This window comes from Pseudorasbora parva, chromosome 8 (genome assembly GCF_024679245.1).
Source record: "Pseudorasbora parva isolate DD20220531a chromosome 8, ASM2467924v1, whole genome shotgun sequence".
NCBI lineage: Eukaryota > Metazoa > Chordata > Actinopteri > Cypriniformes > Gobionidae > Pseudorasbora > Pseudorasbora parva.
The window spans coordinates 6,669,017-6,687,400 of NC_090179.1; the positions used below are offsets into that span (position 1 = coordinate 6,669,017).

At 41.2% G+C, this 18,384-nt stretch overlaps 1 protein-coding gene across 2 annotated transcripts in view; it reads right to left on the bottom strand.

Moving 5' to 3' along the window:
• Nucleotides 1-18,384, bottom strand: part of porb (P450 (cytochrome) oxidoreductase b) — a 96,538-nt gene that overhangs the window by 25,274 nt on the left and 52,880 nt on the right. Inside the window, exons 1-5 of one of the 2 annotated variants that reach the window (XM_067450010.1) lie at nucleotides 17,236-17,835; nucleotides 15,266-15,314; nucleotides 8,208-8,336; nucleotides 7,937-8,086; nucleotides 2,095-2,219 (exon numbers count right to left, since the gene is read on the bottom strand). In XM_067450010.1, coding sequence (XP_067306111.1) covers nucleotides 2,095-2,219; nucleotides 7,937-8,086; nucleotides 8,208-8,336; nucleotides 15,266-15,314; nucleotides 17,236-17,399 — 617 coding nt within the window. In that variant the 5' untranslated portion in view covers nucleotides 17,400-17,835. Of the gene's footprint in view, nucleotides 1-2,094; nucleotides 2,220-7,936; nucleotides 8,087-8,207; nucleotides 8,337-15,265; nucleotides 15,315-17,235; nucleotides 17,836-18,384 lie in introns of those variants that run through there. The other variant, XM_067450009.1, reaches the window with a different exon arrangement.

Consider the following 18,384-nt stretch of genomic DNA (forward strand, 5'->3'; position numbering starts at 1 on the left):
AAAAGACTACTATAATGCATTAAAAAACTCCTTTAATGCATTAAAAAGACAACTATAATGCATTAAAAAGACTACTATAATGCATTAAAAAGACTACTATAATGCATTAAAAAGACAACTATAATGCATTAAAAAGACTACTTTAATGCATTAAAAAGACTACTTTAATGCATTAAAAAGACTACTTTAATGCATTTAAAAACTACTATAATGCATAAAAACTACTATAATGCATTAAAAAGACTACTATAATGCATTAAAAAGACTACTTTAATGCATTAAAAATACTACTATAATGCACAAATGCATTAAAAATACAACTATAATACATTATACATGAAAGTACTCGAACATCGTCATCCTTTACTCGCCCTCAAGTTGTATGAATTTCTTTCTTCAGCTGAATACAAGGGAAGATATTCTGAAGAATGTCAGTAACCAAACAGTTAACTGGAGCCATTGACTTTAATAGTAGTATTTTCCTACTATGGATGTCAAGGGCTCCATTTAAAGGTGGGATAAGTGTTATTTCAAAACCGTTTTAGAAAAAGGACTCGGGCCGAGTGGAATAACAAACTTGTAGCCAATCAGCAGGTACAGGGTATATACAGCAATCCTTAAGTTAAATTTACTACTTTTTAATACCTTTTTTACTACCTTCAGAATATTTTTTAAAACCATCACGACACTGAATTACAAGTGTTAATCAGCGACCTTTCTATTATTTACACAGATTTTGACATATATAACATACAAAAAAGAATAGATTTAGAATCGACACCAGGAGGAAATCCGATATAAGTTATCATTCAGACACAGTAAAATAGATCTCAACATTCACAAAGGTTGGTTAAGGAGAAGCATTACTGCATACACATTTGATTTCAATTAATAATTGGTAATTCAGCAATTCAATTATTTAGTTTTTTTTTCCAATAACAAAACCTGAGCCAAATATTACATTTCTATAGCTGTGATAAGTTGTTGAACATTTTTTTCTGTGATTAATTGCAATTAATCGCAATAAAAAAGAAATGTTTTGTACGTTTTTAATATATTTTTTTATATAATAATTTCACTGTTAATCAAATTAATGTAGAAACAACATAAAGACAGTATATTTTAAATACTTGTTTAAATGGCATCTTTTTATGAATGATTTTTTTATTACTGATATTAATACAGCTACTTTTTTTACATTTATTATTAGGCTTCAAAAATATAACAGTTTTTAATTTAAGTAAGCTTAAAACAATGCTAACATAAACCCATAATAATTGTCATGTTTACTCCTGCCCTTCCTGTCTTAACAGTTAGAAAATATACAGATATTTAATAAAGGTATCAAAGTTATATGCAGTCTGCACTGCATAAACTACAAATGAAATAGTTAATCCTTATTAAAGCTACAAAAGTTATTTAGTCAAGAGCAGCGAGTCATTTTCTCTGCTCCCTTTGTTCTTTAACTTACTGACAGGAAGCTTTATTGGCTGCTGTCCCTTTAAGAGCAGACAGCCACGCGGATCTCACTGTTTATATAACGTCTATGGATCGCGTCTCATTCTCTCACAACTCTTTTTGTTCATTTTAGACTTTCTATAAATCATTTAAGATTGCTCTTATGAGGATAGTCGTTGAAGATATGCCTTGAAGCAAGTCTAAAATAAAACGTAAGCCAGCCACTTCTGTTGAGCGCGCAGTGTTCTGAGATGATGCCGAACGATCACTGAATATGACGTCAGCATCAAACATACGCCGAGACGGAGACGAAAGATCTTTGATTATGTGCCCAGATATACTAAAGCCCATATTTAAACGGACTAACGCGAGCGCAGATAGAATTTCAATCAGAATAGGACACCTGATAGTCTGAAAAAATAATACCTAATTTGGAAAAAAATAATACCTCTGAGACCACATTTAACAACTTGAGGGTGAGTAAAGGATGACAGAATTTTCATTTTAAAGTGAACTATCCCTTTAAGTCTTTAAGTAAAGTGCTACTGAATTACTTTCATACTAATCACTTTTGGACAGCCACATTTTCAAAGTGAGCATGATAATCAGACAGAAGTGTTTAAATGTGCCACTCACTTTCCATCATCGTCTCCCATTCCCAGGTCAAATATCCTCTGCGCTCCCAGCTCAGCTAGTCTCTTGTCCACATACTTTCCCGTGGCGTTATAGTGCTCATATGTCTTATTGCCCAGTGCAAACACCTTAAAAATAAGTTTTAGAAATGATTTAAACAAGTAGATTAATATGAATTGTTCTGTGCTGTAAATTCATTACATTCATGACTCAATTTACACCTGGTATTAAGATCACAAGTGGCCAGTGCTAAATACAAGTGTAAATGTTTGAAACAATCTGTATTGTATAAAGCGCAATATAAATAAAGGTAACTTTACTTTAACCTTGTGTTTTACTGTAAGAAATGCTGCAATCTGTTACACATCTGTCTCTTTTACTACAAATATTTTTTTTTCTCAGAGTGCCCATTGCATCCCCACAATTAAACTAATTCAAGTGGGTATAATTTATAAGCTAAAAAGATTACAGCACAGTGAACTCTGTTGATGCGGTTTTTATGTTTCTTGGTCATTTCTAGACTTGACTATTGCAATGCGCTTCTGGTTGGACTTCAATCTTGTGCAATCAAACCGCTGCAAATGATCCTGGACGCTGCGGCACGTCTCATCTTCAATGAACCCAAAAGGGCCCATGTCACACCCCTTTTCATCTCTCTGCCCGCATCAAATTCAAAGCTCTGACTCTTGCTTATGGATCTTCCACAAGCTCAGCACCCGCATACGTCGACTCGCTCCTACGAGTCTACACCCGCACCAGAAGCCTTCGCTCAGCTAACGAGTCTACACCCCCACCAGAAGCCTTCGCTCAGCTAACGAGTCTACACCCGCACCAGAAGCCTTCGCTCTGCTTACGAGTCTACATCCCCACCAGAAGCCTTCGCTCAGCTAACGAGTCTACATCCCCACCAGAAGCCTTCGCTCTGCTTACGAGTCTACATCCCCACCAGAAGCCTTCGCTCAGCTAACGAGTCTACATCCCCACCAGAAGCCTTCGCTCAGCTAACGAGTCTACACCCCCACCAGAATCCTTCGCTCAGCTAACGAGTCTACATCCCCACCAGAATCCTTCGCTCTGCTTACGAGTCTACACCCGCACCAGAATCCTTCGCTCAGCTAACGAGTCTACACCCGCACCAGAAGCCTTCGCTCTGCTTACGAGTCTACATCCCCACCAGAAGCCTTCGCTCAACTAACGAGTCTACACCCGCACCAGAAGCCTTCGCTCAGCTAACGAGTCTACACCCGCACCAGAAGCCTTCGCTCAGCTAACGAGTCTACACCCGCACCAGAAGCCTTCGCTCAGCTAACGAGTCTACACCCGCACCAGAAGCCTTCGCTCAGCTAACGAGTCTACACCCGCACCAGAAGCCTTCGCTCAGCTAACGAGTCTACACCCGCACCAGGAGCCTTCGCTCTGCTTACGAGTCTACATCCCCAACAGAATCCTTCGCTCTGCTTACGAGTCTACATCCCCACCAGAAGCCTTCGCTCTGCTTACGAGTCTACACCCGCACCAGAATCCTTCGCTCAGCTAACGAGTCTACACCCGCACCAGAATCCTTCGCTCAGCTAAGGAGTCTACACCCCCACCAGAAGCCTTCGCTCAGCTAACGAGTCTACACCCGCACCAGAAGCCTACGCTCAGCTAACGAGTCTACACCCGCACCAGAAGCCTTCGCTCAGCTAACGAGTCTACACCCGCACCAGAAGCCTTCGCTCAGCTAACGAGTCTACACCCGCACCAGAAGCCTTCGCTCAGCTAACGAGTCTACACCCGCACCAGAAGCCTTCGCTCAGCTTACGAGTCTACACCCCCACCAGAAGCCTTCGCTCAGCTTACGAGTCTACACCCGCACCAAAAGCCTTCGCTCTGCTTACGAGTCTACACCCGCACCAGAAGCCTTCGCTCAGCTAACGAGTCTACACCCGAACCAGAATCCTTCGCTCTGCTAACGAGTCTACACCCGCACCAGAAGCCTTCGCTCAGCTAACGAGTCTACACCCGCACCAGAAGCCTTCGCTCAGCTAACGAGTCTACACCCGCACCAGAAGCCTTCGCTCAGCTAACGAATCTACACCCGCACCAGAAGCCTTCGCTCAGCTAACGAGTCTACACCCCCACCAGAATCCTTCGCTCAGCTAACGAGTCTACACCCGCACCAGAAGCCTTCGCTCTGCTAACGAGTCTACACCCGCACCAGAAGCCTTCGCTCAGCTAACGAATCTACACCCGCACCAGAAGCCTTCGCTCAGCTAACGAGTCTAAACCCCCACCAGAACCCTTCGCTCTGCTTACGAGTCTACACCCCCACCAGAAGCCTTCGCTCTGCTAACGAGTCTACACCACAACCAGAAGCCTTCGCTCTGCTTATGAGTCTACACCCCCACCAGAAGCCTTCGCTCTGCTAACGAGTCTACACCCCCACCAGAATCCTTCGCTCTGCTTACGAGTCTACACCCGCACCAGAAGCCTTCGCTCTGCTAACGAGTCTACACCCCCACCAGAATCCTTCGCTCTGCTTACGAGTCTACACCCGCACCAGAAGCCTTCGCTCTGCTAACGAGTCTACACCCCCACCAGAATCCTTTGCTCTGCTTACGAATCTACACCCCCACCAGAATCCTTCACTCAGCTAACGAGTCTACACCCGCACCAGAAGCCTTCGCTCTGCTTACGAGTCTACATCCCCACCAGAATCCTTCACTTAGCTAACGAGTCTACACCCCCACCAGAATCCTTCACTCAGCTAACGAGTCTACACCCGCACCAGAAGCCTTCGCTCTGCTTACGAGTCTACATCCCCACCAGAATCCTTCGCTTAGCTAACGAGTCTACACCCCCACCAGAATCCTTCGCTCTGCTAAAGAGTCTACACCCCCACCAGAAGCCTTCACTCAGCTAACGAGTCTACACCCGCACCAGAAGCCTTCGCTCAGCTAACGAGTCTACACCCGCACCAGAAGCCTTTACTCAGCCAACGAGTCTACACCCGCACAAGAAGCCTTCGCTCTGCTTACGAGTCTACATCCCCACCAGAATCCTTCGCTCAGCTACCGAGTCTACACCCCCACCAGAAGCCTTCGCTCTGCTTACGAGTCTACATCCCCACCAGAAGCCTTCGCTCAGCTAACGAGTCTACACCCGCACCAGAAGCCTTCGCTCAGCTAACGAGTCTACACCCGCACCAGAAGCCTTCGCTCTGCTTACGAGTCTACACCCGCACCAGAAGCCTTCGCTCAGCTAACGAGTCTACACCCCCACCAGAATCCTTCGCTCTGCTTACGAGTCTACATCCCCACCAGAAGCCTTCGCTCAGCTAAAGAGTCTAACCCCCACCAGAATCCTTTGCTCTACTTACGAGTCTACACCCCCACCAGAATCCTTCACTCAGCTAACGAGTCTACACCCGCACCAGAAGCCTTCGCTCTGCTTACGAGTCTACATCCCCACCAGAATCCTTCGCTTAGCTAACGAGTCTACACCCCCACCAGAATCCTTCGCTCTGCTAAAGAGTCTAACCCCCACCAGAATCCTTTGCTCTACTTACGAGTCTACACCCCCACCAGAATCCTTCACTCAGCTAACGAGTCTACACCCGCACCAGAAGCCTTTACTCAGCCAACGAGTCTACACCCGCACAAGAAGCCTTCGCTCTGCTTACGAGTCTACATCCCCACCAGAATCCTTCGCTCAGCTACCGAGTCTACACCCCCACCAGAAGCCTTCGCTCTGCTTACGAGTCTACATCCCCACCAGAAGCCTTCGCTCAGCTAACGAGTCTACACCCGCACCAGAAGCCTTCGCTCAGCTAACGAGTCTACACCCGCACCAGAAGCCTTCGCTCTGCTTACGAGTCTACACCCGCACCAGAAGCCTTCGCTCAGCTAACGAGTCTACACCCGCACTAGAAGCCTTCGCTCAGCTTACGAGTCTACACCCGCACCAGAAGCCTTCGCTCAGCTTACGAGTCTACACCCCCACCAGAAGCCTTCGCTCAGCTAACGAGTCTACACCCGCACCAGAAGCCTTCGCTCAGCTTACGAGTCTACACCCCCACCAGAAGCCTTCGCTCAGCTAACGAGTCTACATCCCCACCAGAATCCTTCGCTCTGCTTACGAGTCTACACCCCCACCAGAATCCTTCACTCTGCTAACAAGTCTACACCCTCACCAGAATCCTTCACTCTGCTTACGAGTCTACACCCGCACCAGAAGCCTTCGCTCAGCTAACGAGTCTACACCCCCACCATACGAGAGGAGGCTTGTGGTACCATCACAAAGAGGCATGAAATCCCTCTCCAGAACCTTTTCATTTACTGTTCCTGGTTGGTGGAACGATCTTCCCTCCACACGCACGTCAGAATCAGTCGCATCATGCTAAAGACAGGTAAAAACTCATCTCTTCCATGAGCACTTAATCTTATCCGATTTTCTTACAACTCTGAGTTCATTTAAGACTTCGTATAACTGTGCTCATGAGGACACTCAGCAGTAATAAGGGCATTTTGGCATAATTCTGTGTTTTTGTCTTTTCTGAAAAGCGCAGCCTGGAGAGGTTTTCTATCCGCACTAGTGTGTGTGTGTGTCACAAAGACAGGAGATTTACAGATGTAGTAGTACCACAATGCAAACTGCATGGTTTAAAAGCATTTGCTTGAATAAGAGAATAATCATATATTGTAACGTTAGCCAAAGGACGACAAAAAACGGATACTTTGTTAACTGCGTTAAATGTTTTTAACATGTTAAACTGAAAACAAGATCTGAGCTCAGACAAAGCTCTTGTTTGATTAGATACTAGGAAAAATATATATTTTTAAATTTAAATATAATTTTTTTGGTAAGTTACTGCACAAATTCTACAGTGACTGCTGAAGAGTATAGCAACACATTATCCCACATTCTAAACATTGGTATTCCATATAATGCACTAAAAACATACATTCATTTAAATTTAAGAAAACATTTTTTTAAAGAAAGTTTCGATACTATGGTGCTATTTCACCCTTGAATGGGGTCTTATTGTCTGGGGAATTATTGTCAAATGAAAATATCTAAATAAAATTTTGCAATTTTGCAAGCCATTTTCTGAGAATATTCAACTTTAAAATCGTATTAATTTCTCTGCTATTGGGAAGAATAAAGTGCATTAAATATTAAAACTTAGCGCTTCAAACCAGATTATGACAATACATTAAAGATGCATAATCTGGTAAGAAATGCCAGTTTGCAATACCAAGCAGCATAACACGCTAAAAACTACAGTAAAAGCGAATGACACTGGAAGCCAGACACATTATTTTTTACAAATGGCTATGACCACGTTAAAAAAAAGGTGGATACAACAGAAAAATAACATGGGTTTGGAATATGAACTACTCCTTTAAAATCACTTATGCAGAAGTTGCTTAGCCATATTTGTAGTTTGTACTTTGCTATATATCTATAGGCAAATTGCTCCGTTTTTTTTTTTTTTTTTAAACCAGTGATTATGTTGAGTCACTGAACTTTGCCCAATTACTGTGTAATATACATGGAGTAAGCGGTCTGAGACTTTGGCTTGACGAAGTATGACACAGCATTCCCCAGAATCACTTCTGCTCTGCTCCACTGTGTCATGGGTCCTTTTTGTTAAAGTAAGCATGTGTTGGAAAGTACCCAAAGTATCGGAAACACGCTGTTTTTGAAGTGTTCTGTTAAAAACAAAACAAAAGCTTGTGTATAACAAGTGCTTTGACAATTGCTTAAACTAAAAAGCTCTGAGCACACAACTTATAAACTGAACGTGACAGGAGGAAGTCCTTTTTTTTCTTGTTTTACATTGGTGTGATGAGGAACTCACTGTATATTTAACTCCACTGAGGTCAGCATCTCCCTCCTGTAACCAATCATAAAAGTCTTGAGCATTGTCAGTGGGGTCACCCTCTCCATACGTGGCCATGCAGAAGATCGCTAAAGAGTTGTCAATCTCAGCCAGACGAGAGAGCTCACCCTGGAAATAAAAGCTTGTTCAAGATAAAGGCAATTTTTATCCCACAGATGAAATAATGTTTATGAAGTGCTGAATAAAATGAGATGAAATCTAGCAATGACAGAGACATCATATGCATTACCATTTCATATTCCTCTGGGTCCGCTGCCATTGCCTTCATGCCATAGCGATGAGCGTCTTTAGCGAGTCTATTGGAAAACTCTTCAGCTGTGCCCGTCTGTGAGCCGTAAAACACGACAATGTTCCTGCCCTAGAAGGTTATATTAAAAGTCAATATGTGTTTCAATGACAATACCAAAAGATTCACAAAAGAAAACACGTTCTTGCAACGTAATTTGCACTTTATTGACTGTGAAGTCTTTACATTTAGAAAAACTAAACAGACTAACCCTTGGAGGACTTTTGGTTGAGAGTTCAGTTCAAAAATAGTCTCATAGTTAAAAAAAACTGATATTTTTAGACTTCATTATTTCTTGATTAGTGTAATTTTGTGTTTGGCAGTGTGTGTATATTTAGGTGCTTTTTCTTATTTTTTTTGCTAATCTGGAATTGCATAAATGCCCCTGACAATTATAGTTTATACCAGACATGCTCACCATAAGATGAGATGCCTAACTCTGTGAGGGGGTAGACCTGGCAGAAATGCTCCTGTTGCAGCCCTCATATCACCCTCAATGTTTACTGACATGGATGAAACATCCAGAGGAACACTTTAACACTTTAGCATTTAACTGTGCACAGAGAGAAAGAGAGACCGTTGACATGCACTGTACATCCAAATGAGTTTGTACCCAGGTTTCTTACAGAGGCAAATGGGCAGAGCAATTGTTTAAGTCAAGTCAAGTCAACTTTATTTGTATAGCGCTTTTACAATGACAAGTGTGTCAAAGCAGCTTCACAGTGTCAAACAGGATAATATTGCAACAAAATTAGATTCGGCTGTACAGTCGTACTGGAGAAAACAGTGATGTTATCAGCTTATTTTAATTTATCATAGAGCGCTAATGTTGTGTGTTAATGTTAGTGTCCCCAACTGAGCAAGCGAAGCCAAAGGCGACAGTGGCAAGGAACCCAAACTCCATCAGGGCGTGATGGAGAAAAATAAACCTTGGGAGAAACCAGACTCAGTCGGGGTGCCAGTTCTCCTCTGGCCTATTAACACACAGTGTGTGATTATCATTCTGGCAACCTTACAGGTAACAAATTATATTAGACCGGAATATTAAACATTTCTGGGTATCAGGCAAGTGTGTTAACACAACACTTCAGCTCCGAAGAACAAATCTGAACGAGTGGATACATCTCCATTTATACCCGTATGTCTACACAGCAAAAACTCCAGTGTTAAATTAACTCTCCTGAGAGTACATGTGAGACCACACTCAAGAGTGTTAAAGTGTTAAAATAAGAGTGTTAAAATAACACTGAAGCAGTGTTAAAGTTAATAAGATAATTAACTGATTATTGGCAATTATTGAAGATACCTGATGATAACAAGCAGAATCACCAAATGAGAACATAATTCACAAGTGGACATATTTTCCATTTGTAATTGCAAAGTAACTCACAGACAAAGTGTGTGTTTGTCCAAAAATCATAAAAACAAAATTAACAGATAATTAGATGTTGATGATTTATGGTTCATTTGAAGTCACCATTGTGGAGGGAAGTGTTTGCTTTAGTTGGGCTCTTGGTCCCCGTACGTGTGTTAGCGTTTCTGAGGCTGCTGTAATTGTGTGTGTGTGAAACACAAGAGTTGTGGCTGAGAAAGCAAAGCTAAAGTGACATCAGGTGTTGTCAGCTCCTTGTTGATGATAACTAAATCATCAGAAAGTGTGCATCTGATATTATGTTTTTATTTGGTACAATAGTAATTTGTTTATAGCCTCTGCAGTATTGGCACCAATAGCCTTATCCTGAAGGATGATAAAGTACATACACCCAATGTTTTGAGAAAATATTTCCCATGATCACACACAGACATCAAGGTTTGGCCTATGTTTCACAACAACGGTGACACAAAAACGCTTCCTGCTCCAATGCATGATGGGTGGCTTCGTAGTACAAAACTGAGGCTTGATTGTCACCATTGTTGTGAATCATAGGCCAAATCTTGATATCTGTGTGTGACCATGGGAAATACTTTCTCAAAACATTGGGTACACATACTTTTTTTCTCATCCGTCAGGATAGGGGGTCCTTTTATTGCTATTGGTACCAAATAATGCAGATTCACAAGATCATAGAGGCTATAAACAAATAACTATTGTGCCAAACAAGAACACAAAAAACAACATCAGATGCTCATTATCATCAACAAGGAGCTGACAACATCTGATGTCACATTAGCTTTGCTTTCTCAGCCACAACTCTTGTGTTTCACATACACAGTTACAGCAGCCTCAGAAACGCTAACACACGTACGGGGACCAAGAGCCCAACTAAAGCAAACGCTTCCCTCCACAATGGTGACTTCAAATGAACCATAAATCCTCAACATCTAACCTCTGTTAATTCTCAGTAAGAGCTTCTGTAGACGTCTGACTCTGACAGAAATAGTCAAAGTGTGTCTTATATCTGTGATTAAGGGCAGCACAGTGTCTCAGTGGGAAACACTGGCTCCTCACAACAAGAAGATCCTGGATTGAATCCTGAGCCAGAGAGTCTTTCCTTCAGGTTTCTCTCATGATCCAAAAATGTGTGAATTACAGATGATAAGTTGTCTAAAGTGTCTAAAGGTGTGAGTGAAATTTCTTTTATGTTTATGATTTTTGGACAAACACACACTGTCTGAGTTGCTTTGCAATTACAAATGGAAAATATGTCCACTTGTGAATTGTTATGTTCTCATTTGGTGATTCTGCTTGTTATCATCAGGTATCTTCAATAATTGCCAATAATCAGTTAATTATCTTATTAACTTTAACACTGCTTCAGTGTTACTTTAACACTCTTATTTTAACACTTTAACACTCTTGAGTGTGGTCTCACATGTACTCTCAGGAGAGTTAATTTAACACTGGAGTTTTTGCTGTGTAGTAGTGTCTCATGCAGATTCCCCTCACCAAATCTAAATGTCCTTTTCTCAAAGTATCAGAAGTGTTTAAAGTTACCAAGTGTGACCCCTGACAGATAGGGGACTTTGCAAGTACATGTCAACTTATTATACTTTCCAGAACCCTAACACCTAAGGTTAAAAGAATTTCTAAAGTGAAATAAAGTATAACCTTTTTTTTCTTTTTTTTTTCTACTGCTGCTTCACAGTGTACAAAAATTGTACAACAGCCCAGTGTGCAATATGCAATAATAATTTAAATCATCATTAAACAGGAGGAAAAAAGTAGTGCATCCGGAAAGAATTCACAGCCCTTCACTTTGTCCACATTTTATGTCACAGCCTTATTTCAAAATGTATTAAATTCATATATTTTTCTCCTCAATTTTACAAACAATACCCCTTAAATGACAACTTGAAAGAAGTTTGTTTGAAATCCTTGCTCATTTATTAAAGGTTCAGGTTGGAGGAGGAGCGTCAGTGCACAGCCATTTTCAGATCTCCAGAGATGTTCAATCGGGTTCAAGTCTGGGCTCTGGCTGGGCCACTCAAGGACATCCAGAGAGTTGTCCCGCAGCCACTTCTTTGTTATCTTGGCTGTGTGCTTATGATCGATGTCATGTTGGAAGATGAATCTTCGTCCCAGTCTGAGGTCCAGAGCACACTGGAGTAGTTTACATCAAGAATGTCTCCGTACATTTCCGCATTCATCTTTCCCTTGATCCTGACTAGTCGCCCAGTTCCTGCCTATGAAAAATATCCCCACAGCATGATGCTGCCACCACCATGCTTTAGAGATGGTTTTGGCCAGGTGATCAGCTGTGCCTGGGTTCCTCCAGACATGACACTTGCTATTCAAGCCTAAGAGTTTAATCGTTGTTTCATCAGACCAGAGAATTAATTTTTTTCTGAGAGTTCAGACAGGCTGTCATGTGCTGTCTGGCCACTCTACCAAACAGGCCTGATTGGTGAAGTGCTGCAGAGATGGTTGTTCTTCTGGAAAGTTCTCCTCTCTCCACAGAGAAACGCTGGAGCTCTGTCAGAGTGACCATCTTGGTCACCTCCCTGACCAAGGCCCTTCTCCCCTGATGGCTCAGGTTGGCTGGACGGCAGCTCTAAAAAAAAGTCTTGGTTGGTTTCAAACTTCTTCCCTTTACGGATGATGGAGGCCACCGTCTTCAGTGGGACCTTCAAGGCTGCAGAATTTTTTTCTGTACCCTTCCCCAGATCTGTGCCTCGATACAACCCTGTCTCGGAGGTCTAAGGACAAATCCTTGAAATTCATGGCTTGGTTTGTGCTCTGACATGCACTGTTATCTGTGGGACCTTATATAGACAGGTGTGTGCCTTTCCAAATCAAGTTGGAGTGTGGACTCCAATAAAGTTGTAGAAACATCTCAAGGATGATCAGTGGAAACAGGAGCACCTGATTTCAATTGTAGTGTAATGGCAAAGGCTGTAAATACTTATGTACATGTGATTATTTATTTATACATTTGAAAAGATTTCAAACAAACTTCAAACAAAAAAGGAAAAATAACATGAACTTAATCATAAAAAAACGTAATCCATTTTGGAATAAGGCTGTAACATAAAATGTGGAAAAAGTGAAGCGCTGTGAATACTTTCCGGGTGCACTGTACGGTGGACATCCTAACATCCATTTGAATGCTTTGTTGTCTTTCTGTGTTCACTGCACATGAACTGAGTTTGTAACTTTGATTTAATTAAACAAAATAGTGTTTCTGTTATTACCTTTAACAAGGGACCAATCTGAATTATTTCTTTATGTCTATGTATTATCAATCAATCAATCAACCAATCAACCAATCAATCAATCAATCAATCAATCAAAACATTGAAGTAGACAGAATACTAGAACACCTGGTCCCTTAATCTAATTGATAAACTGTATTGCTGTAGAGCAGTGGTCGGCAATTGGCGGCCCGTGGGCCAAAAGTGGCCCCCCAGCAATAATATCGGGCCTGCGCCCACAGCCAGATTGTTTTAATAGCGGCTGATTCTGAAACATATCTGTCAGTGTAACGGAGGCGAACTAAGGAGAACTGTGCAGGTAAACTCCCGTCATGTCAAGAGATGCTTGTTTAGTGGTTTAGGCAAAAAGGTGCAGTATTTAGCTTTATTGTTAGAGCGTCAGACTCCCATGCGGAAAGACACAAGTTCGATCCCCGCTCGGAACAGGCAGTGCGAATCTAGGAAATTATAACATTTACTTACAATTAATTTAGTCTTAAGTGATTTTGCCTTAAAAAATACACCAATGTTTTTGCAGCAATGTTTTATTTTGGGATGAATTGAGAGCTTTCAATTTGAAAAGTTCTGAAAGACATTCAAGAGATATCCCGAGGTATTGAATACCACCATTCCTGCATGGCTCATTATTGAGCGGGATATTCAAAGTCCTCCCTTCCCGCTTCACTTTTTGCAGGAAATAAACCTATTAGAACATTTAAGAAATGTAACCTCATTCTTGTAAATTATCTTAAGATTTGGTATCAGCTTAGAAAGGTCTTCAAACTTCCTCAAACGTGTTCTCTTACACCTACCACCCTACAACCACGCATTCGCTCCCTCGCAGACAGATAAAACTTCTTTATCTTGGAAAGAAAAAGGAATTGTATCCATAAGTGATTTATACATTAACTATGTATTTGCTTCTTTCGCCCAGCTTAGACAAAAGTTTTGACTACCCCCTTTGACTACCCCCTTCTAACTTTTTCAGGTATTGACAAGTATGAAGCTATGTTAAAAGTAATATACCTAACTTTCAATCCTATAAACCCCCTGAACTTATTTATTATGGTATGACCTCTGAACTTAACATGAAGGGTCTTGTTTATAACATTTTTGAATGCCTAAAATTACTCCAGAGTTCCTCCTACACAACATTTAAAGATGTCATGGGAAAAAGACTTGGGGTATAGATATTTCAGAAGACTGCTGGGCAGAGGCCCTCCGCAGTATTAAGTCTTCTTAATATCTTAAATTTTCTTCATCTATTGACAAATTTGTTTTGGGCCCGTGGCCAAATATACTTGCCGACCCCTGCTGTAGAGTTTAGGCCATTATCAATTAGGGGTGTCCCCGACTAAGGATTTACACATTCGAATCAGAATTTTCGAATCTCTCTATGGTCGACCGATAGTCGAATCATCTGTGTGTGTGTAAACCATAGACCGGAAAAAACAAACGGTATAAACGGGTTGGGAAGGGCAAGACACTAGTCAGCAGGAGGCTAAGACTATTTTTATTTTACTTTATTTTACCTAACCCAAACGACACACAGCCACCACTTTTAATAAAGTGATCAAAACTAGGCTACTTTACACATTCGTAAATTAACCGTTCTCTCATAACATTTAAAAGCTGCGATCGAAACACAGAACATCCCAAAAATATATAAGAACATTTTGATAAATAAACCTAAAAAAATACCTGCCTAGAGAGGAAAAGAACACTTTGAGTGCGTTTATATGCTAGTTCTTAAGCCGATTGTGCCTAAAGGGGGTCGCACACCGGACTGAAGCTCAGCGCCGTGTCTCAGGGATCTCACTCCAGGCAAACGTGAACATTATAAACGCGCAAGCTCAATTTTGAATCGACTTCTGACAGAAGAGCTGCACGATGAGTGTATCTTGTAGCACAGGGTGAAATCAGTATGTACATTCACGATTTGAGGGAAATGTACATTTAATTGCCGCGGACAGGCGTCGAATGCCGCTGTCGGTGTATGTGTTCGAATTTTAAAGGTGCGGTGCGTCCGGTGTGAAGCTCAGTGCCCTTAAAGTGGCAATCGCTCAGCGCTGCGAAACGTCTTTATAACACTAATATTGAGCACCCCCATATTGCCAAAATGGTATGATCCTCGTTTCATAACACCCGCGAAGATTCGACCATGAGATCAGTGATCGAATCCGGTCCTGCATATCGATGCATCGAATCTTCGACTATTAGGGGTCACCCCCATTATCAGTAATACAAAATAACACAATTCAGTTAAACTTTTGAATCATTTGACTGCTTTAAAAGGGGTCATGAACAGTTTTGTCTGATCATTTTAACATATTAAACACTACAGGAGAAGAGGAGGGTAAAACTTTTACCGTTTTCTTCATTTTGTCAATAAAACTGGTGTCCCTTGTTGATGGAGTCCTGCAAAACACAGACAAAAGTCAATCAACAAAACGGATTACAAATTAGTAAATTATAAATTATTATGGATACAAAATAAGGCAACATATGGCCAACAAATTTATAAAAATATGACCAAAAAATAAATAAAAGGAACAAATATTGTTGAGGTTTCAAGCACCCCTGAAAATACTGTGAAACGATGTGTGCCCAGTGCCAACAGACAGTGGATCCGAATGTCTGAGAGTCTGAGACCACATTGTCTTATTGTCATTTAAACCAGAGATTTAAGAAATATTTGGGTTGGGGGCCTATTCAAGATTCTGGACTATTTATGAGTTCACATAGCATCATGTTTTAACATCATACAAATATTTTTTCATATTTCAATATTTAACTGAAATGGAAATTTAACCTGTTTGTCCTTATTTTTCTTTTTAATATTGATGTTGGGGGGGGGGGGGGAAGAGATGCTATTTGTTTTACTGCAAATCTTTTAGAGGTTCCCATATTACGAATACTAGAGCTACAATAAAATAATTAATAATAAAAAAATAAAAACAATAAAAATGATTGCCAAAACCAAGAAGCTATGTTCGATGGTGTCAAAGGCTTTACAAAAATCTAACCACACAATATGAACCCCTGAATCAACTTGATCAAAATAGTCTAGAAGGCCAATTATAAGGCGGATGCTATTACTAATGTGTCGATTTTTCATGAAACCTGTTTGAGTCTCATTAATGATTTTAATCTTTTTGCATAAACTCGTGCAAACAATCATAAGCAGCTCTAAAATTGTGTAACTGTAAAATAAATCAATGAATATAGAATAAGTATACAAAAGAATAATAGTAATTTCTGATAAATACAGCATATTTAACCATCACACCATCAACTGACTTCCACCTGTATTTACACTTATCATCCATCTTGACATTAAGATCCAAGAACAGAGCATTTTCTGAGAAGTTTACAATCTTCATCCAGAACCCTTGCCTTCGTCTTTCCACACACACACACACACACACACACACACTTTTGTTTTTGTGAATTGTGGGGAAATTCCATAGGCATAATGATTTTCATATACTGGTACAAACCATATTTTCTGTCCCCCTACACTACCCCTGCCCCTAAACCTACCCATCTCTCACACACACACACACACACACACACACACACACACACACACACACAGAGCAGGAAACATTCTGCATTTTTACTTTCTCAATTCATAAGCCTTTTGAAAAATGAGGACATGGGTAATGTCCTCATATTTCACCCTCTCCTGTAATACCTGTGTCAGACCCATGGCATTATACACATTTGTGTCCTGATATTTCACAAAAAACAGGCACACACGTATACACACACACACACGCGCACACACTAAAAACAATTGTTCAACAGTTCAAGAGAGTGCAGTGAATGGAGAAAGCGTGAGAGACTTTTCACTGTGTAAAAACTCTGGGCTCATGGCCAACTATTGCACAAGGATGTGAATAGTGTGATTTAATGAGTGAAAACTGCTGTTGAACTCAGCTTTAACTCCAGTGTTTTAAAGATATACTATTGTCCATTCAACAAGAGAATACTTTTGAACTTTCATTAATCCTGGAATAAAATATACAAATATGATATGTGATCAATTTATATTTATGGAGCAATAACGTCATGTTATAAAAATCAAAGCTTGAACAAGAGTTCATTGCTGTTTTATAGTAAAAATAGTTCTTTCAACCAAGCTGCTTTTTGGTTCAACAAAGACATTCAAAATGTGCCTTACCCAGGACCAAGACTGAAATATGTTGGGTATGATGTGGAACACACAGACAAAAGCTCAAAGTTTTACATATGCACCTCTCTGCTCTGCATGTCATGCTGCCCAAACATAAAGGACTTCACCAGACCCGGAGTGACTATCACGGTAAACACTCACCTGTCTATTGCGACCAGCCGGTCCTCCGGTAAGGAAAAAACACACCCCATGATAATAAGAAGCACGTCCAAGAAAGATGACGGCAGGACAAACTCGTCGAACAAACCATTAACTATAGAGCACGTTGGAAAAACAAGGCACCGCCATGGGTAAGAAAAAAACATCTGTTGTGCATGCTGGCTTCCTGCTCACGCCGACGGAGAATCAGCACAAGAGCCGCAAGACAAGAGAGCCGATAAATAGAGTAAAACGATCCTAAAGAGGACCTGAAGGAGAGCTTGAATATGTTTGGAGTTGATTCCAGAGTAAAGCAGCATTCCTGACAAACTCAGATCTTGTGAGAGGCTTTTTCGCAGTCCCTCCTCCATCGAGACGGTCTGCAGATGGAGACAGCTATTGTGAATCAGCATCATGTCAACAGGGTTCAGAGCTCATATTCGTCGCGCTCAAACATCTGGACAACACAGACGGGACTCTTTGATCAAATCCCATGTGTGAGCAGCAAATCTGAAGCATGCAGACATGCCAAAACTCAAGTAAACAAAAGGAGAACTTGATAAAGGTCCGTTGGTTTCTTATTGTTCTTCACCCTCTCATCATCCCAGAGAAAAAGACACCCACACACACACACACACACAGAGTAAACGTCAGAACAATCCTGTAGCCGTAGCAACAGCTTCGAAAATGACAGGCGTCGGTTTTGAAGACGGCAAACGACTACGTTCCGCCTCTCCCTCCGGAGAGCAGGGTCACCATGGTAACCACATCTATCATAAAAGGATCCCCCTGTGACGGGCCCGGGCTACGAGAGCAGCGAGACAAATTGGAAATGGTTTCCACATAAATGGGGAGAGAAAAAAAAATAGGGTGAACATAATGGAGGGCTTGTGTTCTGCCTCAACTTTCCACCTCAGAGAAAAGACTTGGCTGGCCTTGCCAGATACAATCTCCAATGACATCAGGCTCTGAAAAGATATACATACTTTTGTAAGCACAACATTACGAGAGAGAGAGAGAGAGAGAGAGAGAGAGAGAGAGAGAGAGAGAGAGAGAGAGAGAGAGAGAGAGAGAGAGAGAGAGAGAGAGAGAGAGAGAGAGAGAGAGAGACGTTAAAATTCTTTACTTAATCAACAATTACAATTTACACAC